Source organism: Salvelinus alpinus, chromosome 33, assembly GCF_045679555.1.
Source record: "Salvelinus alpinus chromosome 33, SLU_Salpinus.1, whole genome shotgun sequence".
NCBI classification, from domain to species: domain Eukaryota; kingdom Metazoa; phylum Chordata; class Actinopteri; order Salmoniformes; family Salmonidae; genus Salvelinus; species Salvelinus alpinus.
The window spans coordinates 12303516-12330928 of NC_092118.1; the positions used below are offsets into that span (position 1 = coordinate 12303516).

Consider the following 27413-nt stretch of genomic DNA (forward strand, 5'->3'; position numbering starts at 1 on the left):
CATACACACGCGTGCATGCACACACCCACACTGACCTGGTCCTGCTGAGACAAGTTGACATACAGGCTTCATCACATGATGAATTTACTACTCCATACCCTTGAGCGCCAACAGTCCTCAGCCAACGCAGTGGGAGAGGCTGCAGTTTGTGTCTGCTCAACGGAGACGACACTCTGCCACTGCAGGTACAGAGGCTCTGACCACTGGAGAAGCTTGACCTTACAGTGTGTGGTTTATAGTCCTTGTTGAATGGCATCTACAAACACGAAGAAATCAACAGTTTTTTAGTGGAATAGAGACAAAGAAGGAGAGAGGGGGTGAGAGAGAGATAGAAAGGACCTTATTAACAGCTCCTTCAGTGATGAATAACCTAGTTCAGTATTTAACATGGGACTGAATCCCCAGTGATGACTTTGTAGCTTTCTTTGATGCATCAACACCCCCTCCACTCTGCCTTTCCTTAAGTGTATTCCTTAGTGTTATGTGTGTGTTGGTTTTTCTAGTTAACCAGAGAAATAGACCAGATCGCTATTCCCCGAACTTCAGCCCAATTTTACATCAACACACACAGACTTCTGAAAGCTCTCAATACTGGGGAAATTTTAAAAAATGAAGTCAATCCCTCAAGGCCTTTGGATGTAAATACAAATATTTTTGGTAAATCAATAGACATGTTCCTTGAATCAGAGTAAAAATTAATAAGGTAGACCAGGGTTCCCCAACTGGTGGCCCGACCACCGAATTTGGCGCGCGGGTGGTTTTATTTGGCCCCCAATGTTTTCTGAGCAAAAATAAGATAACATTTTATTATTAATTTTGGGGAATTTTCATTGTTGGACATAAAAGACTGTAAAAACACCAGGAAATCATCTCCAAGTGATTTAAATTTTGGAAATCTGTTCCCAAGTATTCCCACGCATAATAGAAAGACACATGTTCATATACAAATGTCAGCGAGGTTTGAAATTAGTATGTTTTAGTCAAATATCTGTTTGGGCTTTGTGCGAGCAATTTGCAGTCTACAAATGATTTGTAATATGTTCCGGCCCCATGACCACCAAGGCCAATGACAGATTCTAGTTGATAACTCCTGGGGTATACATTGTTCATTACAATAAGTAGCCTACAGTATAGAAATGAAATAAGTTTGCTAATATGGGTGATTGTTAATGGGACAACCATCAAACTAGTAATAGTAGTAGTAGTAGTAGTAATAGTAGTAATAGTAGTAATAGTAGTAATAGTAGTAATAGTAATAGTAGTAATAGTAATAGTAGTAATAGTAATAGTAATAGTAGTAATAGTAGTAATAGTAATAGTAATAGTAGTAGTAGTAGTAGTAGTAGTAGTAGTAGTAGTAGTAGTAGTAGTAGTAGTAGTAGTAGTAGTAGTAATTAGATGAGGGCAGTGGAAAGGTAGGCTCCTAAATGGCAGGTAATCGTTGCGATAAGCCTTCACTGGCCGCCTACTCGTCTTCTTTCTGGAACATTAACGTTATAAACATATCGTTCTAATTATTGTTGTCGCATAAATTCAAGCATTTTATCGCAATGTGGATTTTTGTCCATATCGCCCAGCTCTACAGTACACGCTTAGAAAAAAAAGTGGTGTCAAATCAAATCAAATTGTATTTGTCACATGCGCCAAATACAACAGGTATTTCACCTGTTTCACCAGTCACTTCATCTGACAGTGAAACTCTTACTTACAAGCCCTTAATTAACCAACAATGCCGTTTTAAGAAAATACCCCCCCTCCCAATAAAGTAAGAGATAAGAATAACAAATAATTAAAGAGCAGCAGTCAATAACAATAGCGGGGCCATATACAGGGGGTACTGGTACAGAGTCTATGTGCGGGGGCACCGGTGTCGAGGAACCTAAAAGGGTTCTTTGACTGTACCCGTAAAATAACCCTTTGAAGAACCCTTTCTGGTTCCAGGTGGAACGCTTTTATTTCCATGCGGAACCTTTTTGGGATCCATTTAGAACCCTTTCCGCAGAGATTTCTACTTGGAACCAAAAACGGTTCTCCTATGGGGACAGTCGAAGAACCCTTTTGGAACCCTTTTTTCTAAGTGTACTGTAACGCTTAGAAATAATGACTAGGATGCCCCAGAAAGGGTTATAGGTCAGAATATGGGGGTGTAGATGTATAGGTTGGACATGGAGGGTGAGGTGGTACTTAGGTGATTGGGAGTGCTGTTTGCTGACTAAACTCTGAGCCTTTACAACACGCAGGTTATTATTGGCCGACAGATGGTGCATCACATTTTACTGCTCACACCTTCTGTGGCTCTCTCTCTCCCCAGACGCAACTCCACTTTTCCCCCCCCTCTTCAGAGGAATGGACTATAGCGCTACTCTTTGATACACAACACTCTCTCTCAAACCCATACACAAACACAAACACACATGCTCACCTCTCTCGGTATTTGTCTCTTATAGAGACTCGAACACCTTACTTTTTTTCTCTGTTTGTCATGCACATTCTGTACATATCCACGGCAGCACACAAACATGCACATCATCCTGTCGTATATGTTTGCATGTAGAGATATCGTTTCCTTGTACATGTTAATTGGAGACTGCTTTGTGATATTAAAGTTCACGTGTTTTCTTCACCTCCCAAAGAAATGTATTGCTTTCCTCCTTAAAGGGATATTTCAAGATTTTGGCAATGAGGCCCTTTATCTACTTCCCCAGAGTCAGATGAACTGGACTTTTATGTCTCTGCGTGCGGTTTGAAGAAAGTTGCTAACTAGCGTTAGCGCAATTTCTAACTGGAGTGAGCTCAGTGACTGGAAGTGTATGGGTATCCGGCTCACGAAACTAGCTCTAAATTCCTTTATACGGGACACATTATAGACATAAAAATGGTATCCACAAGTTCGTCTGACTCTGGGGAAGTTGAATAAAGGGCCTCATTGCAAAAATCCCGAAGTATCCCTTTAATAATGATGTAATTTGTCATTTATTCAGAACATATTGTGGTCATCTTTATACATACAGATTCAAACACAGCAATATAAAAGGCTATTTTAAAGATGGCAACAAGGTTTCCCTAATACAAGTTAAAATGGTTTGGCCTACTTTACTTGTGCCATTCTTTATTTCTACACTTAGGGGAGAGTGGCGTATGTCGTGCCAAAATGGTTAGTTGAGCCATCCCTTGTTTCTAGGAAACCATTTAATCATGTGACCAAATATTTAGGAAGAGGTCATCATTTCATGGAGTTTGTGGAGGAAGAACCCATGTGGCTTTTTATAAAAGGCAATGTTAGTTTCCTAGAAGTTGGCGACAACATTTCTCTAGTACAAGTGAAAAGGGTTTGGCTTGATTAACTTTACTTGTGCCATTTTTATTTCTAAATTTAGGCTCAATCCCAATCCCTTAGCCCTCCCCCTTGTTTTCAGGTGTCCCTCGGTGATGGAGTGTCTCTCAAAAACAAAGCAACTAGTGGTAGAGAGAGGTAAATAATCCTAAGGAATGGGACATCACTCGCACACTGCAAAAGCCGCCAAAGGATAGCCTACCACGCAATTCACTGACTACGAGCCTTGTGTTTTTCACAATGCCTGTACTGGTGGCAGTAATAGCTTTCCTCACGTTTCTCATGCAACAAATATGTGCTTACCGTATGAGCAACAAATGAGAACTGCAAAACAACAATGTGCCATAATGTAGCCACCCTCTGGCTGCCGTGGCTGTATTTCAACGTATTGAAGCAGGAACATTAATTTACATAATAGCAGCTTGACATGTAACAAATCAAATCAAGTGTAGACCTTACAGTGAAATGCTTACTTACAAGCCCTTAACCAACAGTTTAGTTCAAGAAAGAGTTCAGAAAATGTTGACCAAATAAAATAAAGTAAAAAAGAATAAAAAATAAACAAAATAAAATAGCATTAACGAGGCTATATACAGGGGGTACCGGTACCGAGTCAATGTGCGGGGGTACAGGTTAGTCGAGGTAATTTGTACAAGGAGGTAAGGGTGAAGTGACAATGCATAGATAATTAATAGCGAGTAGCAGCAGAATACAAAAAAAATGGGGGGGTCAATGTAAATAGTCCGGGTGGCCATTTGATTAATTGTTCAGCAGTCTTATGGCTTGGGGGTAGAAGCTGATAACGAGCGTTTTGGTCCTAGACTTGGCGCTCCGGTGCCGCTTGCCGTGCGGTAGCAGAGAAAACAGTCTATAACTTGGGTGACAGGTGTCTCTGACAATTTGTTGGGCCTAGTATACAGGTCCTGGATGGCTGGAAGCTTGGCCTCAGTGATGTACTGGGCCGTACGCACTACCCTCTGTAGAGCCTTATGGTCAGATGCCGAGCAGTTGCCATACCAGGTAGTGATGCAACCGGTCAGGATGCTCTCGAAGGTGCAGCTGTTGAACTTTTTGAGGATCTGGGGACCCATGCCAAAACTTGATGTTAATGGGGGCCTGTTCGGCTCGCCTTTTCCTGTAGTCCACGATCAGCTCCTTTGTCTTGCTCACATTGAGGGAGAGGTTGTTGTCCTGGCACCACACTGACAGGTCTCTGACCTCCTCCCTATAAGCGGTCTCATCGTTGTTGGTGATCAGGCTTACCACTGTTGTGTCGTCAGCAAACCTAATGATAGTGTTGTAGTCGTGTTTGGCCACGCAGTTGTGGGTGAACAGGGAGTACAGGAGGAGACTAAGTACACACCCCTGAGGGGCCCCAGTGTTGAGGAGCAGCGTGGCAGACATGTTGTTGCCCACCCTTACCACCTGGGGGCGGCCTGTCAGGAAGTCCACGATCCAGATGCAGAGGGAGGTGTTTAGTCCCAGGGTCCTTAGCCTCAGTGATGAGCTTCGTGGGCACTATGGTGTTGAACACTGAGCTGTAGTCAATGAACAGCATTCTCACATAGGTGTTCTTTTTGTCCAAGTGGGAAAGGGCAGTGTGGAATGCGATAGAGATTGTGTCATCTGTGGATCTGTTGGGGCGATATGCGAATTGTAGTGGGTCTAGGGTATTAGGGAGAATGCTGTTGATGTGAGCCATGGCACTTCATGGCTACCGACGTGAGTGCTATGGGGCGGTAATCATATATGCAGGTTACCTTCGCTTCCTTCTGCACAGGGATTATGGTGGTCTGCGTGAATCATGTAGGTATTACAGACTCGATCAGGGAGAGGTTGAAATTGTCAGTGACGACACTTGCCAGTTGCTCCGTGCATGCTTTGAGTACACGTCCTGGTAATCCGTCTGGCCCCACGGCTTTGTGAATTTTGACCTGTTTAAAGGTCTTGCTCACATTAGCTACCGAGAGCGTTATCATACAGTCGTCCAGAACAGCTGGTGCTCTCGTCCATGCTTCAGTGTTGCTTGCCTCGAAGCGAGCATTAAGGGCATTTAGCTCGTCTGGTAGGCTCGTGTCACTGGACAGCTCGCGTCTGGGTTTCCCTTTGTAGTCCGTAATAGTTTTCAGGCCCAGCCACATCCGATGAGCGTCATAGCCGGTGTAGTGGGATTCAATCTTAATCCTGTATTGACGCTTTGCTTGTTTGATGGTCCATCTGAGGGCATAGCGATATTTGTTTTAAGCGTCCGGATTAGTGTCCCGCTCCTTGAAAGTGGCAGCTCTAGCCTTTAGCTTGATACTGATGTTACCTGTAATCCATGGCTTCTGGTTAGGATATGTGTGTACGGTCACTGTGGGGACGATGCCGTCGATGCACTTATTGATGAAGCCGATGACTGAGGTGGTATACTACTCAATGCCATTGGATGAATCGCGGAACATATTCCAATCTGTTCTAGCAAAACAGTCCTGTAGCGTAGCATTCGCATCATCTGACCACTTCCATATTGAGCGAGTCACTGGTACTTCCTGCTTTAGTTTTTGCTTGTAAGCAGGAATCAGGGGGATAGAATTATGGTCAGATTTGCCAAATGGAGGGGGGAGCTTTGTATGCATGTCTGTGTGTGGAGTTTTTTATTTATTTATTTTTTATTTATCTAGGCAAGTCATTTAAGAACAAATTCTTATTTTTAATGACGGCCTAGGAACAGTGGGTTAACTGCCTTGTTCAGGGGCAGAACGACAGATTTTTACCTTGTCAGCTTGGGGATTTGATCTATCAACCTTTTGGTTACTAGTCCAATGCTCTAACCACTAGGCTACCTGCCACCCCCATTAAAGGAGTGAAGGTGGTCTAGAGTTTTGTTTCCTCTGGTTGCACATGTGACATGCTGGTAGAAATGAGGTAAAACGGATTTAAGTTTGCCTGCATTAAAGTCCCCGGCCACTAGGAGCGCCGCTTCTAGATGAGCATTGTCTTGTTTGCTCATGGGCTTATACAGTTGGTTGAGTGCGGTCCTAGTGCCAGCATCGGTTTGTGATGGTAAATAGACGGCTACGAATAATATAGATGAGAACTCTCTTGGTAGATAGTGTGGTCTACAGCTTATCATAAGGTACTCTACCTCAGGCGAGGAATACCTCAAGACTTCTTTAATATTAGACATCGCACACCAGCTGATATTGACAAATAGACACACACTCCCACCCCTCGTCTTACCAGACGTAGCTTCTCTGTTTTGCCGGTGCATGGAAACTCCTGCCAAACTCTATATTATCCGTGTCGTCGTTTGGCCATGACTCGGTGAAACATAAGATATTACAGTTTTTAATGTCCCGTTGGTAGGATAATCTTGATCGTAGGTGAACTATTTTATTTTCCAATGATTGCACGTTGGCCAATAGAACGGATGGCTGTAGGGGTTAGCTCGCTCGCCTTCGAATTCTCAGATGGCAGCCCGACCTCCGTCCCCTTTTTCTCTGTCTTTTCTTCACGCAAATGATGGGGATTTAAAACGTCAGCCATCCTCTCCGGTGCCATTCTACACTTTCACATTTCCTTCACTCAGTCGTGATTAACCAGTGGAAGCAATTAAAACCACTGTTCTGCACTAATATTTATACCAAAGGTTCAAGGGTCCAAACACAGATTGGCTACATAGGCATACAGGTATTTTTATCCTCCGCTACACAATAAGCAAGAAAAGAGTTAGCTGCAGTACATTACTTTTGCTGCATTACATCACAAGTATCTTCAATCTCTAACGTCAACGTTACTAGCTACAATAAAGAACATTGACAAATGATGGACTTTAAAAATATATATATATATGAACAGCAAGGCAAGCTTACAAAATTGCTCATTCAATTTGCAGTAAATGCATCCACTTACAACCACTGGGTTTCACAAGATGACAGCCTGCTTTGCTGGTTTGCTCAGGAGTCCCTAAAACATTAAAAGGATAGTTCACCCGTTTACAAAATGACACATTGGTTTCCTTACCCTGTAAGCAGTCTATGGACAATGTATGACAGCAATCCATGCTTTGGTTTTGTTTCCCTGGTCAATTTTCCAAATGCTTACATTTTAGCATTTGTGGGACAAATCCCATTCAAGTCATGGCACTGATATTAGCATTTTTCCCATTTCATGTTCAAGTCATCTACAAGTGACTTTGTTGAGCTTCACAATCAGTTGTAGATACTTTTGGATGATGATGTGTGGAAAATGCTAATATCAGTAACAGGAATTGGATGGGATTTGTGCCACGAATGCTAAACGTTATCATGTGGAAACAGTGCCAGGGAAACTAAACCAAAGCATGGATTGCTGTCATGCCTTGTCCATAGTGCTTAGAGGGTAAGGAAACCAATATGCATGTGTGCGTCGCCCCACGGACCTCCCGGTCGCGGCCGGCTGCGACAGAGCCTGGGCGCGAACCCAGAATCTCTGGTGGCACAGCTAGCGCTGCGATGCAGTGCCCTAGAACACTGCGCCACCCGAGAGGCCATTTTTGGTCAGTTTTATGCATAATATGCATAGTATATTTGCCATTTGTTATGCATATGAACTCACAATAGTGCATTTTTATTGTTACAGAGCTGACATCTTCATGCCCCGTGTATACAAATGTAAAACAAGCAGGGGGTCTAACTCCCCTTAAGGTTATTGAGAGACCAGACAAGGAAGTGAGAGAAGGGCAGGTCCATTCGAGCTGCGGCAATGGGATGAACAAATAGACCTTATGACACTGAAGAGGTACATTGAAAAAAGAGAAACCAAACATGTACCGGTGTGAAAGAGAGCCTATGATAGAGAAGCAGAGGCACCAATGTCTTGTCCAATAACCTGGAGTCTAAATATATATAAAATCTCGCGGACCAGTTTCATCGGCTTAGTAGCCTTGAATACATCTTACTCCAAGGCTTACCCCTTCCCTATGTTCAATTTCCTCCATACCCAGGGTAAGAGAACACTTTTGTTTTGGACAAGCTATGTTTTCAAAACTGTTATGTTTACATGACTCCTGATTATTCCCACCAAAACACAGCATCCTAAAATATATGTAGACAACTTTGTTAGAACGAGGACTATATTTCCCTTGACGTAGTGATGTTGAGTGTACAATATGGCTCAATATGCCCCACTCTCCCCTATCACGCCAATGAGATAACTGATTTTAGCATGAAGCTCTAGCCACTGCCACTGGCCAATCAGTGTGTAGTACAGTCTGTAAGAGAGTGCATGTTAGAGTACCTGTAATGTGTGTCATGCTTCTTAACCCTTAATAACACACAGGGAGGAAATGAGACAGACTAGCGCCCCCCCCCCCCCCCCCCCCCACAGCCATTTCCAGAATGACTGTTTGTGAGCATCTGAAAGTCATTAGAGGTTCTGCAGTCTGTCAAGTGCCAACACACACACACACACACGCAAACACACACACGCAAACACACACACAGGAATGTTTCACACACACTCGAACACAAAACCTATCACCGGCACACACTTTACCTCTTGCACACACACACACTCTCACAGACACACATACACAGAGATACACGCTGAAAGTGCTGAAGCCCAGCAGCTTCTTTCTGCTGTGCAGGGCCTGGGGATTGGTCATGTGCTGATGAGTCGCTATAATAATATATGAGCAAATCACAAGCAGTCTGCAAATTAATCATTTCCCCCTCTCTCTTCCCTCCCTCACACACACGTACACACACACTTACTCTGCTCGTCAGGCTTCGGGGAGAGGGGCTTCTTGCCTGCAGACGTAAGTGAGGAGGGCTCTCTCACAGATGGTAACACTGGCATCAGATGGAGTTTATATAAGAGTGGTTTTGATTACATGCCAAGGCACTGTCGTGGGAGAGTGTGTCTCTGTGTGTTGGCTTCGAGTACATTTGAACATTTAGTGTACGTTCATGTGTATGTTTGTGAACAAATTTGTGTGTTTGAACATACGTGTATAAGTGTGCGTTTGTAAATGTGTGTGTGTGTACAGGTTTGTGTAAGCAGTGTTCGTGTGTGGATCGTAGAAGGAGCCACCAGAGGGAAGCAGTCATGGGGCTGTTACACTGCGACGTTCACTAGGAGAGAGAGAGAGAGAAAGATGCTTGAGTGGAGAGGGGGAAATCGTGGCTATGGCAATAGAGGAGAGAGATAGGATCATAGCAGCACCTCATGGATCTCTCTTACTTCTCTCTCTACTTGGAAACATGATCAGAGAGCTTCACCACAGACAACATCCAACACATCTCTGTTAGCTAGGGAGCGGGCAAAAGGAGCGAGCTTCAGTACCCATCTGCAGCCACCCAGCAGTAGAGAGGCTGGCGAGGGAGGGGTGAGGAGGTGGAAGCAAAGGAGGAGGAGGATGTGAGAGTGGAGGGGAATGAGGGCGGTCTCCTCCTGCCTTTCTCTTCTCCGAGGCGTGGAGAAGGGAGGGCTGAGGGGTAAGTAGGGGGAGCGGGCAGAGTGAGTAGATACAGTGGGTTGTTTGAGGAAGTCATGTGGTAGTACCCCAGCCCTCCCTCTCCCCCTTTGTTCCCTCTGATCTCTACGCTCAAGGCCTTTGGGTGTTAATTAGGAGACCTAGATAATGCCACACTAATGAAAACAAGACCAGTGTTTTCTCTTTCTTTTCAGATAACGCTTTGGGTTGGGTTTTGAACAGTCTCCGGACACAAGACAGAGAGGGATAGAAAGGGAAAGAGGGAGAGAAAGAGAAAGAGCGAGAGAGAGAGAGAGAGAGAGAGAGAGAGAGAGATAGAAAGAAATATAAATATGGAAAGACAGAGGGAGTGAAATACGAAAAAGAAAAGGAGAGAGAAAGCAAGAGAAGGAATGAGGGGGAGAGGTTTCTGAGGTTAAACTATTTTTCCTGTTTCTTGTCACTCGGCACCTCCACACACAATGGCCCAGCGGAGTGTGTCATGAAGGGGGAAAGGAAAATCTCTCCTGTACACTCAGCACTGTTCTACCTGCTGACCCATTGTGTGGGCGACTACACACACACACACACACACACACACACACACACACACACACACACACACACACACACACACACACACACACACACACACACACACACACACACACACACACACACACACACACACACACACACACACACACACACACACACACACACACACACACACACACACAAACACAAACACACAGAGCTCAATTCTGGTTTGCAGATCCCAACATGTTTGTGTGCAGATGTATGATCTGTAGCGGGATTGAAGTGGGTGATGTGAGTAGGTGTGGGTTAGCCCTTTAGAGAATCAGAAGAAGTGTTGGTATCTGAGGGAGGTGGTGGGTGAATCGAGGGGCACCATCTTGGGAATAATCCATGCGGGCGGTGCTGGTGTGTCTTTATGTGCTGGCCATTTGTTTGGGTTATCGGAGTGTGTGCAGGAGTAGGTGGATTAGATGGAAACTTAAGAAGCGTGGCTGTCTCCATGCAGCTTGGTCCAGGCATCTGTCATTCCTCAGTCCAACACCACACACCCTATAAATCCCAGAACACACAGGCCAGACTGACACCCTTCATTTCAACAACGCTATGCAGAGATGCTGCAGGGAAGAGGGGCCATATGTGTGTTTTCTTGTTTTGAAAGGAAGGAACTATTTAGTTTACAATTCAACCTAGGATGAGCACCATATTCCTACAGTGTTATGCATGAGAAAATCACTCTGGTAATCTCAGAATCAGTGTGCCTTCGTCTTCATGTAGGACAGTCAATGTCTTTATGCGTTTTAAAATTGTAGATTGCACTTTTTACCTTGGTTGGACCTCGCTGCAACATTAGAACTGATCTGTGTTTATTTTAACAGTGCAGGAAAAAAAGAGAGATAGAAAAGGGAAGAAGAATAGAGTTGACTTGTTTGGGGCAACACTCGGCCCCCCTAAGTGTAAAATGGGATGAGATATTCTGCCTCTCGGACTTAACGTAATGTAAGAGAGTGTGAAATTAAACTGCACAGGAATAAAAGGGGGCCTTCGTCGTGTGTCGCCGGCTCGCTTATCGAAACATTCAGACAACTGGAACATCTAAAGCTCAAAAAACTTGTACCAATCCCCTTTGTGTAAGGTCCTGAGCAAACATTGTGCTATTTGAAAGCCGCTGAGTCTCCAAAGCCAGAGTTAGAACGACAAACACAAAGTGCCTCTAAATCCTGCCTCTTCGCAGCACCACAACGTATCAGTGTGTGTGTATGCGTTTTGTGTACCTTTAATTCCTATCCTTCTCTTCATGTCTTTACATTTCCTGCACCTACACAGCGTCTATAAACTCTGTTAATTTGATTTACCGCATCTCAAATTGAGTTTAAAAGAAAAATGAAAAGAGAAAATGTACCGTTATTAATAATAACCTAAAGTAGTGTACAACGGAACGTGTCTGGGTTTCCTCTCGGGTGGATGAGCGAGATAAGTGAAGTCGGTTCTGATGGGCACGTACTCTACATCGCTCAAGCAATCAGCGCGGGCTAGGAAGGGGCCATTGTGTTTGCTGCAGTGATGATCAAATCCTGTCTAGAGAGTAGAGCACATGCAACTGCTGGGAGCGGTGAAGGATGCAGCTTGTGCAGTACACTGCTAAAACACTGCAACGTTCGGAGGGAACCACTGCTGCTCCTCTGAAAAGATGCACGTTAAAAGAGAGAGCACTGAAAGAGTTTTAAAAGACACGTCTCAGGAGAGTACTAAAGCTAAAGCACTGTGTAGTAGACAGACGGTACAGTTGCGTTCAGTGCCTCGGTGACAGAGCTCATTTTACATTCTGATGAAGTAACCCTGAGTAATGATGAGGTGACTGACTGTTGTCTCTCTCTCGTTGTCCTCGTACAGGTCTCGGAGGTCACGGAGGTCAGGGGGGTCGGAAGCCGTTCCAGTGCAGGTACTGCTCCTACGGTGCCTCTCAGAAGGGCAACCTGAAGACCCATGTCCTGTGTGTCCACCGCATGCCCTTTGACAACAGCCAGTACCCTGACCGCCGCTTCAAACGCTCCCACGTCGACTCGGACGCCTCAGGGAACTCTGAGGATGGGACCACCAGCTACCCCACGGGAACCCGGGGGGGCATGGCCGAACCCCCTCTCGCTGGAGACCCCCTGCATCCATGACTGATGTCACCTGGCATGGAGGTGCCAGCCTTCAACTCTACACCTACTGTACTCTCTAGAGCCACATAACAGGGACTAGTCACTTCGCTTACTCCCAAAGCACAGCCAGACAAAGGGGAGCATCATTGACTGTTTTACCCAGAGCTCGCAGGACATCCTCAGTGTGTATTAGGTTAATAACAATAACATAACATGCATATAAACTACACATACACATTCATTAATATAAAACACAGATATGTTAAATGTAGTTATGTGACAAATAGTAGAGGCGACTATATTAAAAAGAAAAAAAAGAAAATAGATAAAATCCTTAAAGTGACTTTTGTCAAAAAAAGAATAATGCTTTTATCAGAAAAATGATCCCGTAAACGATTTAGCGACAGTTGGGGAAGATGGAAGAGGCCTGTTAAACACCCCTCTCAGAACATGACACCGGCTGCTGCCATTTGCAGAGGGCGAATGATGAGCAGCCAGTGGAGGCTGGGCAGGCAGCGGCAGTGGTGCGGGGGCCTTGGTGCCAGCCTGACTGGAGCTGTCATCCCAGAGGAAATCAATTCACCCCCCCCCCTCTCATTTTTTCATCTTTCTCGACCCATCAGTCCAGCCCCCTCCACCCTCAGCCCTCTGCCCCTACTGCACTACAGGAGTAACCTAACCCTGGTCGACATGTGAGGGGGTCAAACTCAGTTCCATCAGCTGGCCAGAGCCACCCTCCTCCTCCTCCTCCTCCTCCTCCTCCTCCTCCCCCTCCACTTTCTCTGTCTCTTTAAAACGACTCAAATCCAACATGGCCTCTGGAAGTAAAAAAAAAATCAATGATGTATTTAAAGGAGCCATTAGAGTCACAGAGATGTGTTCTGTGCAATATTGTCATTTATTTGGATATCACCTTACCAGACACTGAGAGGTGGAGTTAATAGAATGTGTTTTATTTCATTTAACTTTTATGTTAGATAATGGTGAAGTCTATTTCTAAGGAGGTGGGTGGTTGTTCTTTGAAATTGAAAGTGTAGATAGTGAAGATGCACATATTGGAATTGGAACCTCTACAACTTGATGTACTGTAACTTTAGTCAGAGGTTGAATGTTTCGTTTATATGAAGACTGTGACTCTGAAATCTAATGAAGGAACATCACAGAACTTGTTTCCTCAGACACGATGCAGGACTATCTTCCTATAAGCTCTTCTAAAGCAGCTTCAGAATGAACAACAATACATAAAGGCAATCAGCCTCCTCCCTGACTCGAATTTAAATGTACTAGTTAGAAAATAGACAAAAGGACTTTTTCTACAAATGTATTTTCCAAAGCGTTTTGTGAGTGTAATTATTGCATGTTTTTTGTGTTGATTTTCTATATGCTACTTTACTGAAACAATTAACAAACCATACCGTTTTGATCCTATAAAATGAAGCTGCTTAAAGAGCAAAAAAAGTTTCACTATGCTTCCTTTCGACTGAAGGCTATTGGATAGTGGGGGGTAACCAGAAGATGATGCTGTTTATTGTGTTGGTATGGGAGCAGGGGGGATTCTTTATGCTTCTGATAAAGAGAAATGATCTGGACTTTAAGAAAGTCAGTATCTTCCCTCACAGCCAAGGAGAGCTGAACACTTAAACCCCAGGGCCTTAACACCACAGCTATGCCTACAGGAGTTTACAGTCCACTCAAATACACTGCTCCTATCAGTTGAGAGAGAACCATGAGAAGAAAGAATGAAAGACAGAAGGAAAGAAAGAAAGAAGGAAAGAGAGTATGGATATGTACAGAATGCAGTCGGGGTTTAAATGGGGTCATTTTAATTAGGACTTTTCTGCCATTCAGCGATCTACTTACAGTGTTTTTTGTTCATTTGCTTTCCTGGCATAGTTTCGCACTGCCTTACTTCAGATCGAGTCAATGTAATGCAACTGTTTGTATGATCTCTACCATGGAGCCACAACATTGAGATCCAACTGAAACGACTGTAGTGAGCTTTAGGTTTAAATGCACTACTGTGTTCTTGGTGACTGTGCCAGTCGCTTGCTTTTTTCGTGTGTGTAGGTACGTGTGTGTGGATGTGCCTACCTAACTATATTAGAGAAAAAAGAACAACACAAAAGTGAAAAATAAACGAAAGAAAAATATTCACATTCCATTTCTAGCACTTTTCAGGGTTTCTAGTATATCTGTACGTTTCAAGCTATGCGATATGGAAATAATGCTGTTTATGACATTGGAAACATCGTTGGTTGCCATTCTCTGTGACGTGTTCGTCCATCCCTTACTGTGCTACTATTTACCTGTCTGTATTACAAAACAGCCCATGTTTTCCCTGAAAATATTTTGCTGTCATGACTCAATTAAGAAACAGATAGAAATGTACAATTAGAACCTGAAAATTCCTGCACTAACAAAGAAGTTAAATCATTTCTATGTATTTCTCTCTGTACTCCGTGATCATGGTCACGATATTGTCTCATTCCTTAATGAAGTATATTTCTATATCGGAGGTAAAGTAAGTAGAGGATTTTGTTAACACTACTATATGCTTACAACCAGTAGACAACTTTGTATTTTAATATAATTATTGGGCATTATTTATTATTCCACATCAGTTTTACAGACGAGGAAAACTATTCTGATAACGGTAAATCAAAGTTGTTCTTCATTCAAAAGTAATTTTGTTCATTGACTCTTCCTGCTGCTGTTAGGAAGTTCTGAAGTCTTTGAAACAGTACCTTTTAATCCAGTGTTTGACGCAATAAAACCTCTACCTCTGGGAATACTGGTTTTGTCTGGTCCAACATGCAACACAATAACACTCTTGTGTTAGGCCTTCCCTTAGTAATCCTAATCGGAATCGTTCAGAACTGATCATGTAACTCCTTCACTGCCAATAACACCTGATGTAATCTAGTTGTGCCTACACACCTACCTGTAGATGTGAGTACTATACCGCTGATTACTGTTATTACCACACACACATGATTTGTTACTGTCAGCCTATAGACACTTACATATTCCAGGGAAACCTGCAGAACACAGCCACAGAACACACTGATAGAGCTCATCCAAGGTGCCGTAATATTTGAAGACTGTCAAATTGAAAAGAAGCTGGTGATGTGTGGCGCCAAATGAGACTGAATGGCTTTCATAAACCGTAATGAGCACCACCTGTTACGTCTCACCAGCAAAGCCTTCACTATTATGCCTCTAAAGAAAATGTAGGCCTGATGCTTTATATTTTGAGTGTCAGTCTGCAGTGAGAGACTGAGAAAATGAGGAGGAACTGGAGAGATACGCGAGGGGTAGAAAACCCAGTGAATTTGAAATGTTGTCCCCAGCGCGAGCACTTTTTACTGTTAATGGAGAAATACAGTGCGTGGCATGTTTAATAGGTTTGGTTTTTATTATACAGCGCCGAATAATTAACTTGGAAGCAGAGTGTCACATAGATTTATCTTTTAATTAAAATAGCGTGGTTCACGCATATTTGAGTGGTAGTCCAAATAAACGCAATATCCAAATTTATGTTTTGTTTATCTTCCTGTTAATTATCAGGAGATTGTTCGCTGTATAACCCTTCATCTTTTTTTCTTTAACAAAGTTAGGAGGTCTGTATCGCAAGCAATAAACCCTCACAGTCAGATTTTATTAATTTATGGGTAATTACGAGAACAGGGACGAATAAGGTGCTTAGAGTGATCCAGGCTCATTTTTATAAACATTGATGAATGTGCATTGCTGGCTGGCGTGCAGAGATGATGAAAATAAGCATGATTTTTTATTTTTTATTGTTGGAAATGTGAATAATTTACAAAATCTCTGTTCCATCACAGGGCTGAGCATTGTGAAACACCAAGCATAGGACCTCACAGATGCACACTCACAGCATTCAGCATTTCACATACAGTCAACACATGCACAAGCAGTCACACTTACATCCGTACTGTGTGCATTAGTTTCATTTTCTGTCATATTGGTGTATTGAGGGCGTCACACTGTAGAACTGTACATTGTATGTTGGTAATGTGCTTAATGTCAGTCTGCTAGCTACAGTAAGTGTTCCAGTGTGAGAAGAGAACAGGCCAGTCCTCATCCTCCAGTGGAAAACCCTGTGTTCATCCCCTCCATCCCGCCAAGCCAAGCTTCACCCTCCAGATAAGACCATCAAAAGGGTGAGTGGCTGTGCAAATGGAATCTCCACCGCTGTGAATGTGGATGATGGTGATCTAATGTTGAGTGAGTGTGTTGTGTGTGTGTCCAGGCTTCCTCTCCTCTAACAGGGGGCTGAGCTGCTGGATCCACGATGTAGCATTCGTCTGGGTCGATGACTGTCGGCTAGATTCTGTAATCTGGCTGATAGCTCCGTTAGTGTCGTGCGAAGAGAGGGTTTGGCCCGTCGTCAGTCAGTCTCTCTCTCCCACGTTTCCCCAATGGGTGATAGTCCCTGGGCTAGGAAATCCCACCTGAGCCAGGGACTCAACGATGTGATTGAAATGTGGCTCATGGTCTAAGATGTTTCTACCTCTATAGGAGCCCCATAGAAGCAGCTCAACTCCTTGTAGCCCAAGGTAGTTTTACGTCAGGACTGTCTTTACCTTTACCCCAGGATCCAGAGGTGTAGACTACTGTAGATAATGTCCTCTTGAGCAAGGTATAATCCAACCAGTTTGACATATGCTGTTTGGTACAGAATGAGGATGTGGCCATACATCTGCACCACAGACCATCGACCATCATATCATTCATATTGACCTACAAAGCCCTGGCCCAGACACTGGACCTGAATAGTAATGTACTGAGGGGTTTCCTGTGCCATGTCCTACGGAATACATGTAGAGGTCATGGGAGGTCAGAACTGGTAGGTAACTTGAGTGTGTGAAAAGTTTGTGTGTATGCGTACTCATGTTTGATGAGTCATTCTGCATTACAAAATATGTATGTCCCTTATTGCTCTTACTTTACCTAATTGAGTCCTGTGTGAAAACGCTAGCTAGTCCCTGATCACAATTATATCACTCAATCCCACACACCTATTTCTTTCCCACATAAAATGTAACAACTGAAACAGCTTTTACTGCAATCTAGAGACAATCACTACGCTTAATTCTATGTAAAAAAAAATATATATATTTTTTTGCATATCTAAGCATACCTATTGAGCTGTCTGTATTTACACACTCACTCATGTACACCCACTCACATACAATCATAATATATGGTGCTGCTACTCTGTTTATCACATATCCTGATGCCTAGTTACCTTACCCCTATACATATCTAACTCTACCACTCCAGTATCCCTGCACATTGCAAATATGCTACTGGAACTGACTGACCCTGTAAATAGTATACTTACTTACTTTCTCGTGTTCTTAGTTCTGTTTCTCGTGTTTTTATTCTACCTTATTTTATTTTTAATATTACGTTGTTATTGATTACTGCATTGTTGGGTTTAGAGCTTGCAAGAAAGGCATTTCACTGTACTTGTGCACGTGATATTAAAAATTGAAACTTGCCAGTAGGCATGCCAGCTAAAATAGTTAGACAAGCTAGCTACTGGAACTTGATTGATGGCCTGAAATTGAGAGTGGGAACCTATCTGGTCTAGCTAAAGATAACTTAATACAATTGCTAAGTGGCTAGTAGTATTGCAGTGAAAAGAAAACATTTAGCATACTGTATATACAGTTGAATTCGGAGGTTTACATACATCTTAGCCAAATATTTTTAAACTCAGTTTTCACAATTCCTGACATTTAATCCTAGTAAAAATTCCCTGTCTTAGGTCAGTTAGGATCCCCACTTAATTGTAAGAATTTGAAATGTCAGAATAATAGCAGAGAGAATGATTTATTTCAGCTTTTATTTCTTTCATCACATTCCCATGGGTCATTGTCCATTTGAAAGACCCATTTGTGACCAAGCTTTAACTTCCTGAATGATGTCTTGAGATGTTGCTTCAATATATCCACAAAATTTTCCTTCCTTATGATGCCATCTATTTTGTGAAGTGCACCAGTCCCTCCTGCAGCAAAGCACCCCCACAACATGATGCTGCCACCGCCCTGCTTCACGGTTGGGAGGGTGTTCTTTGGCTTGCAAGCGTCCCCCTTTTTCCTCCAAACATAACGATGGGCAAACAGTTATATTTCTGTTTCATCAGACCAGAGGATATTTCTCCAAAAAGTATGATCTTCGTCCCCATGTGCAGTTGCAAACTGTAGTCTGGCTTTTTTATGCCGGTGTTAGAGCAGTGGATTCTTCCTTGCTGAGTGGCCTTTCTGGTTATGTCGATATAGGACTCGTTTTACTGTGGATATAGATACTTTTGTACCTATTTCCTGCAGCATCTTCACAAGGTCCTTTGCTGTTGTTCTGGGATTGATTTGCACTTTTCGCACCAAAGTACATTCATCGCTAGGAGACAGAACGCATCTCCTTCCTGAGCAGTATGACGGCTGCGTGGTCCCATGGTGTTTATACTTGCGTACTATTGTTTGTACAGATGAATGTGGTACCTTCAGGCATTTGGAAATTGCTCTCAAGGATGAACCAGACTTGTGGAGGTCTACAATCTTTTTTCTGAGGTCTTGGCTGATTTCTTTTGATTTTCCCATGATGTCAAGCAAAGAGGCACTGAGTAGGCTTTCAATTACATCCACAGGTATACCTCCAATTGACTCAAATTATGTCATTTAGCCAATCAGAAGCTTCTAAAGCCAAGACATAATTTTCTGGACTTTTCCATGCTGTTTGAAGGCACAGTCAACTTAGTGTATGTAAACTTCTGACCCACTGGAATTGTGATACAGTGAATTATAAGTTAAATAATCAGTATGTAAATAATTTTTGGAAAAATTACTTATGTCATGCACAAAGTAGATGTCCTAACCGACTTGCCAAATCTATAGTTTGTTAATTAACAAGACATTTGTGGAGTGGTTGAAAAACGAGTTTTAATGACTCCAACTTAAGTGTATGTAAACTTCCGAATTCAACTGTATATACATATTTTTTTAAACAGGACAAATCTAAGAGGGCACTTGCATGACACCTCTGTCGATATACTTTTCAAGGTGCATTTGACTATTTGACCATGTTTGATCCGTTGTTCCTCACAGGCCAGGTTCTATCAAGGCCCTAAAACTATAACTGCCTTTAAGCTTGCAGCACTTCAACTACCCTTGCACTAAAGAAAAACATATTCTTTTTACAATGATTTTACAAGAGCCATTCACTTGACAGAATAAACCTGAACCCCTGAACTGTTTAAAAGAAGCTTGGATGATGGAATGCTGTCAATGTCTCAGTACCCAAAGTGATGAGGCACAGATGTTGTCTGTCTACTTTGTGTTATTAGTTGGCACTGTCAGGTAAAGTTAAACCTTTACATAGAGCAGATGCAGCCAGTAACATGTATAGCTACGTGAAGCAGGACATCAACATGTGAACGTGGAATTATGTTTTTACAATTTTTTACAATTTAATAAAAAATGAAAAGCTAGAATCTTATTGTCATGGCAAGCCTAAATAAGTTCAGGAGTAAGAATTTGAGAAGGGTGAAGATATAGTTTAGACGTCAGACAATAGCCTAATTTATACCTGGCGCTAACATGTGTCCTTTGTCCTGATCTTGTCCACATTCTGATTTTGGCCACATTTTCAGAAATATGTCTACACAGTGTATTAAAATGTCTCATATCCGTCCACTCTGTCCGCAATGTGGTCCCTCCTTGTATGCAAATTATTTAACAGCTATTCTTTCAAAATAATATTTATTTATCTATTTTAAGACACATATTGATGCCTTAAGTCAATGATGCCACCTGTTAATGATTTTAGTTGGCGGGATAGTGATGACTTAAATAGTTTCATTGTCCAGATCTGTCTACACTTGTACGATATCCAGACACCATGCGTGCCTGACTACCTCCGGAGGCGGTCAGCAAGATCTGATCACAATGTGTATTTTTATTGTCTACACCTGTCTGAAAATGTGAGCTCAATCAGAATGTCCGGTGAAGTCCACAAAGCAAAGTTACATGCATATGACCTGCAGCACGGTCAAATAAGTTCATATTTTCAACAGTTTACTAAACAACTACTGATTTAGAACCATGGAGTTACCACAAGTCAGCACAAAGACAACAGAATCACTGCCTGTGCAGTTACAGCACCATTTACACTTAAACATTTAAACATCATCAAATCAACAAGGATATATATACTTAGTTTAACACACTGAAAATAAATGTAAAGATACCGAAGACAATGTTGCTAAATATCATGTGGCTGTCCATGGTACTGATTTCTGCTCCTCTGTGTGTGTGTGTGTGTGTGTGTGTGTGTGTGTGTGTGTGTGTGTGTGTGTGTGTGTGTGTGTGTGTGTGTGTGTGTGTGTGTGTGTGTGTGTTTGCGTGTTTGCGTGAGTGCGCAAGTAAAACCTTTTGGGGGACTCACCCTATTTGTAGGCTAGTTGAACGCCAATGCCATCCTCCATCCTCTGTCAAACAGTACACTTTTAGCTTTTGTTGTAATAGGCTACCTAGCTAAAATGCTTGCTAGCCCAACTTCCTCGCATAGGCAACAATGAACCAGCTAAGTTAGTTAGCTAGTTAACATGAGCCTTCTAGGCTACATCTAGGCTACATATTGAACTTCAATCGTCTTAGGCCAGTGGCACAATATATGAATTTATAGTTAGAATCGCTGTCTTAATCATTTGCCTGTACCACGAATTAAGTCAAAACCACAAGACCAAATCCCCATCTCCCTACACGTCTTAGGAAAGGGACAATTTAGCAAGCTAGCTACTGCAGGACATCAACACAAGCAGACCAGAAACAGACACGTTTTTCTGACAATTATGACGTTTTGCTTAGGATGTGATTTGATTGATGTGAAGCCAAATCCAAACTGGCCTCCCTTGGGGGGCGTTTTACTGCGCCAGGACAACCCATAGTTGAGCTCAGCTCAACACTGATTGGCTAATTATTTTATCCTTTTTTTGCAACGGAGGCCAAATGCTTGCTGGCATCAATCAGATACATGGGCTACACATACTTAGAGAGGAGAGCTGTTTCCCTTGCTCGGGTGATTTCTCCCGTGAGATTCAGCCACCTGCAAATAGACAGAAAAGTATGAAAACACAGAGCGACGAAAGAGACATTATTTTATTATTTTTATTGGTCAAAAATTTGGGGACGCCTGTCTTCTCTTGGCACCCATGAATACATGCCACTCGGTAAAAGTGGGCCTAATACCTAGGTAAAAAGACAAAGAGACTGGAAGGATCAGTGGAAAATAAAATGGATTCCTTATGACGCAACCATAACGTCAAAACATTCTCACAATCTCCACTGTGCCCTGTAATATTTCTTATTCTCACACCGACTCTTATTCCCCTGTATAGTACTGTTATTGTTACCACGCAAAAATGAACAGCATACACAATCCAAAATCAATTACACAATTACAGTCAGCTAAAATATATGTTTTTTCTTCCTCCCTTTGTTTCTTTCCCACTTTGCCTCAGTCTCAAACGTTGTGAGTGGGCTGAAAACAGTTAATGTTTGGAGATAAAATATCAGATGTGTTTTGCCTCCAGATATCCATTAAAGTACAGAATGCTGTTTTCTATCACAGATTAGATGCCAGATGTTCCGCCATCTCCACTCATTGCAGATGTAATGGGCTAGAATGCTGCAGTTTGTGACTTTGCTGGCATCCATTCTGTATACTGCACAAGGGAAAACAGTTTGCGATATATAATTATACACCATTAATACTAAAGGTTTATTTCCTTGCAGCAGAACCAAGCTTAATAAAATGACAACCAGCAAAGCCAGGCGTTCTCTTTTGAAGAGTAAGCTAAGAGTTCCTGTTTGTGTGTGTTTGTCTAGTTTAAAAACATAGGATAACAGGACTCACGTGAAATGGGACTGAAGTAAAGAGTATTGCCTCTGCTATTGCATACACGCCCCATCCTCGTTCCGTATGTGATAACAAGTCCAAAATGTATCACTGGTAGTTTAGCACTGTGAGACTAGACACTACAGACAGTGTAGGACATTCTGTAGACTTGGTAATATGTGTGAAACAAATCCAGGGACAGACAGAAAGAGTCTAATTCACTAGTTTGTACTTACAGTAAATTAATAATGTGGACCTTTGCTGAGGGTTGCATTTTAACACTGGTTTGGTTCTTGTCCTGGCTCCGGTGTTTTAATACAGTCAAGGAAAGGTATCTGATTCTCATTCACAACCTTTGCTGTAGCTTCAGACAGATAAATCTCTTCATCGCCTGTTGTGGTGATGCAGTTTCACATTTGATCTTGGAGGATGTGGTCATGAACAATCAAAATCCTAATTATGGATACAGTGCAGCAAGGAAGTTTAAAAAATGGGTCCGGGGTGACCGGTGCTCGTCTATTCATTTTTATTGAGGTCTCTGTGCAAGCAACAAAACTGATTAATGTCCTTGTGCTTTTAAGACCCAGACATTCAGAAATGAGGCGGAACGCTGCTAAGAATTTCAAATGCGCTTTTAATACATCCCCCTCTTATTGACGTTTAGGTGGGAATCTGTCTTTTTTATTTCTGTCATTTTAGCGGCATCTTTGTGTGTGTGTGTGTTGAGGGGGGAGAATGTGTGTGTGTGTGTGTGTGTGTGTGTGTGTGTGTGTGTGTGTGTGTGTGTGTGTGTGTGTGTGTGTGTGTGTGTGTGTGTGTGTGTGTGTGTGTGTGTGTGTGTGTGTGTGTGTGTGTGTGTGTGTGTGTGTGTGTGTGTGTGATGGGGAGGTAGCATTTATTCCTCCCGTCGTCTGTCGAGAAGCTAGCGAGAGAGACCGGTAATGGTAATATTTTTTGGGGCGAATTGCGCCGAGGGTCTGATGTCGTTTGTGGAGAGTACTGTTAGATTGATCTGAGCCCTGGAGAAGATATGCTATAGGTCGCATTTTCCTCCTCCCCCTCCCCTCTCTACATCCCTCCATTTGATTAATGATCCAAATATGTGAATAAAAATATCAAAACAACTCGTCAAATAGAGATAGCAAAGATACAAACAGCTTAAGGAGGAAACAGCATGAATAATGAGCTTGTTCCTATTCATATAAGTATTTTCACCTCAATTTTGCCTTTGCATATAGCAATTGAAATGTTATTTAACCCTTTTATAATGAAATGCATATTAATGTGTGCAGTGGCATGATGGGCTAGCATCTACTAAAGCTGATAAGGCAACAATCTATAGAACATTACAGTATTTTCATTACTGTGTGATTATTTCAGCAAATGTCAGTATTACACTGCACTTACAGCAGTAACCCCAACCCCGGACCCAGCCCTAACTCTAGTGGGACTGAGTGGTACAGATAGACTCTCAGTGTGTGTTTGTGCTCCTTGTGGGTGGGAGTGTGTGTGCGTGTGTGTATGTGTGTTACGTGTGTGTGTGCATGTGTGTGTGTATGTGTGTGTGTGTATGTGTGTGTGTGCGCGATTGCATGAACGTGAGTATTGGAGTGTGTGCTCGCGTGCGTATCTACTCTCGTCTAATGGAGGGCACTGTCGATGGTGTGCAGAGACCCAGACGAAGAGGCTGTGAATTTGTCGTGGCCATACCAGCCCCCCGTGACAGAGCAGGCCACTAATTGACATTTTCATTAACAGCGAATTTATGTTCCTATTTCTGTCTGTGATAATGACCATTCCTTTGGAGAGAAGTTGAGTCTGCTAACGGACGTGAAATAAGGGGGGGGTGAACTTGTTTAATTATGGCAAAAAGGAGGGTATTTTCTACACTCTCTTCAACTCTACCGCATGGTGGTTCAGAGGGTTGGGGAGAGGGTGGGGTTGGGACGAGGGGAAATACAGTATGTCACATGGGCCATATAGTAGAACCACATTGTGGAAATGATTACTTTCTACCCAGAGGCTGCAGTGTGCTTATATTGGCTTGAAAATAGGCCTTATAATAGCCTAAAATACTAGAATTATACAATTGTATTATAGGTTAATTTTAAGATCAAATCTGCCCATATTTGATCTTACAATGCATATCTATCTCAAACGCACCCAGTGTACATCAACTATACATGCATTCAGTATATTCACAGGAGGTAGTATAACATTGTCAAGCGTCTTGTAGAGAGTTGAGTCTCACGAGAGAGGATAGGAATTCTGTCCCATTTGCATACAAAGCTAAGCAGATCCGCTATCATATGATTAGGGGGAGTAATTAAAACAGATGTAACTCTAACACTTTCTTAAGTACCGATAATTAATATGTAATTATGCACTCATTTAAAGAGAAGTTAGCACATCTGATAGAGGCAGACATGGAATGTAAGTCTGCGGTCCCAATTACTGTCATTACAAAAAGTCTGCTCCTCATTTAAGCCATCAAAAAAAAAACGATTCTCTGTGATGGCGAAAGATAAAACGTCTCAATTGTTTTCCTTCTCTTTTAATATTTTCATCGTACACATTTTTTTCAAGAAACAGAATCACCATCAGTACCGAAAGAGGGCGGGGTGGAAGACAATCATGTTACGTGCTCTACAGTTCACAAGGCCCTATTAAAACCACAGTCTTCAGTAATGTGAAGTCAAACGGGTCCATGACAACCACTTTGCTTTCCTTCATCTTAATCTCAGCGTGATGCAAGGCCCAGGTATTTCAATCCAACATACAACCCCTGCTGTGCCTCCTCTCATGTCTTCTACTGTAATTGGCCCTCTGTTTCACTATGTCACCCTCTCCCCTTATCCCGTGTTCAACCATACAAACGTTCCCTTTGATTCTGCAAGTAGCACAACCAAGGAGAGGACAGACGCTCTTTTCTTTTATCCTCCGAGGGGAACAGAGAGAGTGGGGTATAGTAGATGCCCCTCTCTGGTGGATCTGAGAGGCAATGGGCATCAGAACACCCCCCATGGAGGGGCCAGCGAGCACAGTGGGTGTCCCGCTCCACAACCTCACAGTCCTCCCTGTTTCCCCTGTCTGTAAAACAAGAGAGCACCTTTGGCAGCTGCGTGAAGACTTCCGCCGTCGTTACAGCGACACACAGCTGATCAACAGCCGGCCTGACAACTCAATTCAGCTACCACCTGCTAGCTGTCAATCACAGAGGAGAGGGGTGGTGGGATGGGGAGGGGGGTGTCCTGGGGCTATTGATGGAGCTGTCAGAGAAGAGATGAGACATGCCCGTCGAAGCTCTCACTCACTACCTCACTCTCTCTCTCTCTCTCTTCTCCTGATCACTCCATCTGTAGCTAGGGTTCCCTCTTTATCCTTCATTATGCCCTCTACACATACCGCCACGTGTACGCACATCATAGTTAAACAATAACCATTGCAGCACCACCCCAGTGACTGTTGACTGTGTGTTGTTCCTTTGCTTGTTTCTGATTCCTCCATAGATATGCCAGCGTCTTCCATTTCCTCTGCGCCATGCTGTGGGGGAGAAAGAGCCTCTCCCCACTCATTTACCATTACCATCTCTCTTTTCCCCACAAGCAGAGGAAAGGCACAGGCAAAGGCACCCAACTCCATCACCAGCACTTCTAATCCCATTTTAATAATGCAGCGCTTCAAAACAGAACACCTGTTGCTAGGATGTGCTGATCCAAATATCAAGGGGATTAATTAAAAGTCAATTACATTCATTTGGTTTTTGAAGGGTGATCGGGCGAAATACAGAATGATTCCGTGAACACAGGTAGCCCAGCCTCTTGATTTCGAATGCAGTTTTATTAGGGGGTCCATTAGAACCTTGCTACTCGCCTGCTCTGTTGAGATGGCATTCTCCTCAAATGTAATGAACATTTTAGTTTCATCCTTTAATGTGCATATCTCTGTGTTATGCATAATTTAAAAAATGCTAATAACTAAAATGTTTATTTCCTTCTTCCTGTGTGTGATTTGTGGTTGGATCAAAAAGGGAATCCACCCTACCAAGCATTCTACGAGGCTCAGGGTGAGAGGGTTTGTTTGTCCTAGAAAAGAGACTATTCTCACACAGAGAATAATAGTGTGGCTGAATGACAGAGCGAGCCAGGGGTAGAGGAGAGAGGGGGACAGATAGCAGCTCTGTAGGAGTCAGTACAGTACCCACCAAGCCATTGTACTGTGGCTCCTTCTGTCTGGCTGGGAGGCAGCGTTTAAGGAGATCTTTGCCCTCTGTGAAACAGCCACAATGGGACGTTTGACCTGTGTGTATCAGAGGAGAGGCAACACATTTGGCTGGCTGGTCCCACACCGCCTCTCTAGGAGCATGCCTCTGCCAGATCTATTCTCCACAGATTTGGAGTGGCGCTGGGCCCTGATGCTGAGGCCTCTCTCTCTCTCCCTTCCCTCTCCATCTACTCTCTCTCCATCCCTTTCCTTCCGTACACTGACCTGTTTTGCCTCCCTGAGGAGAAGATCCAGCCTCCTTCAGCTGAGCAGCCCCATCTCTCTCTCTCTCTCTCTCTCTCTCTCTCGCTCTCTCTCTCTCTCTCTCTCTCTCTCTCTCTCTCTCTCTCTCTCTCTCTCTCTCTCTCTCTCTCTCTCTCTCTCTCTCTCTCTCTCTCTCTCTCTCTTCTCTCTCTCTCTCTCTCAACATTGCCAAAGCAAGTGAGGTAGATATTATACAAAAGTGAAATAAACAATACAAATTAACAGTAAACATTACACATACAGAAGTTTCAAAACAATAAAGACATTACAAATGTTATATTATATATACAGTGTTGTAACAATGTACAAATGGATAAAGCACACAAGTTAAAATAAATAAGCATAAATATGGGTTGTATTTACAATGGTGTTTGTTCTTCACTGGTTGCCCTTTTCTTGTGGCAACAGGTCACAAATCTTGCTGCTGTGATGGCACACTGTGGAATTTCTCCCAGTAGATATGGGAGTTTATCAAAATTGGATTTGTTTTCAAATTCTTTGTGGATCT

The 27413-nt window shown here is 42.9% G+C and overlaps 1 protein-coding gene across 8 annotated transcripts in view; it reads left to right on the forward strand.

Moving 5' to 3' along the window:
• The window catches only part of znf536 (zinc finger protein 536), a 191812-nt gene extending 176580 nt beyond the window's left edge, over positions 1-15232 (forward strand). For all 8 annotated transcript variants that reach the window (XM_071380774.1, XM_071380773.1, XM_071380783.1 and 5 more), the window contains one exon: positions 12201-15232. In XM_071380774.1, coding sequence (XP_071236875.1) covers positions 12201-12475 — 275 coding nt within the window. In that variant the 3' untranslated portion in view covers positions 12476-15232. The remainder of the gene's footprint in view (positions 1-12200) is intronic.
• Positions 15233-27413: the final 12181 nt, after the last annotated feature.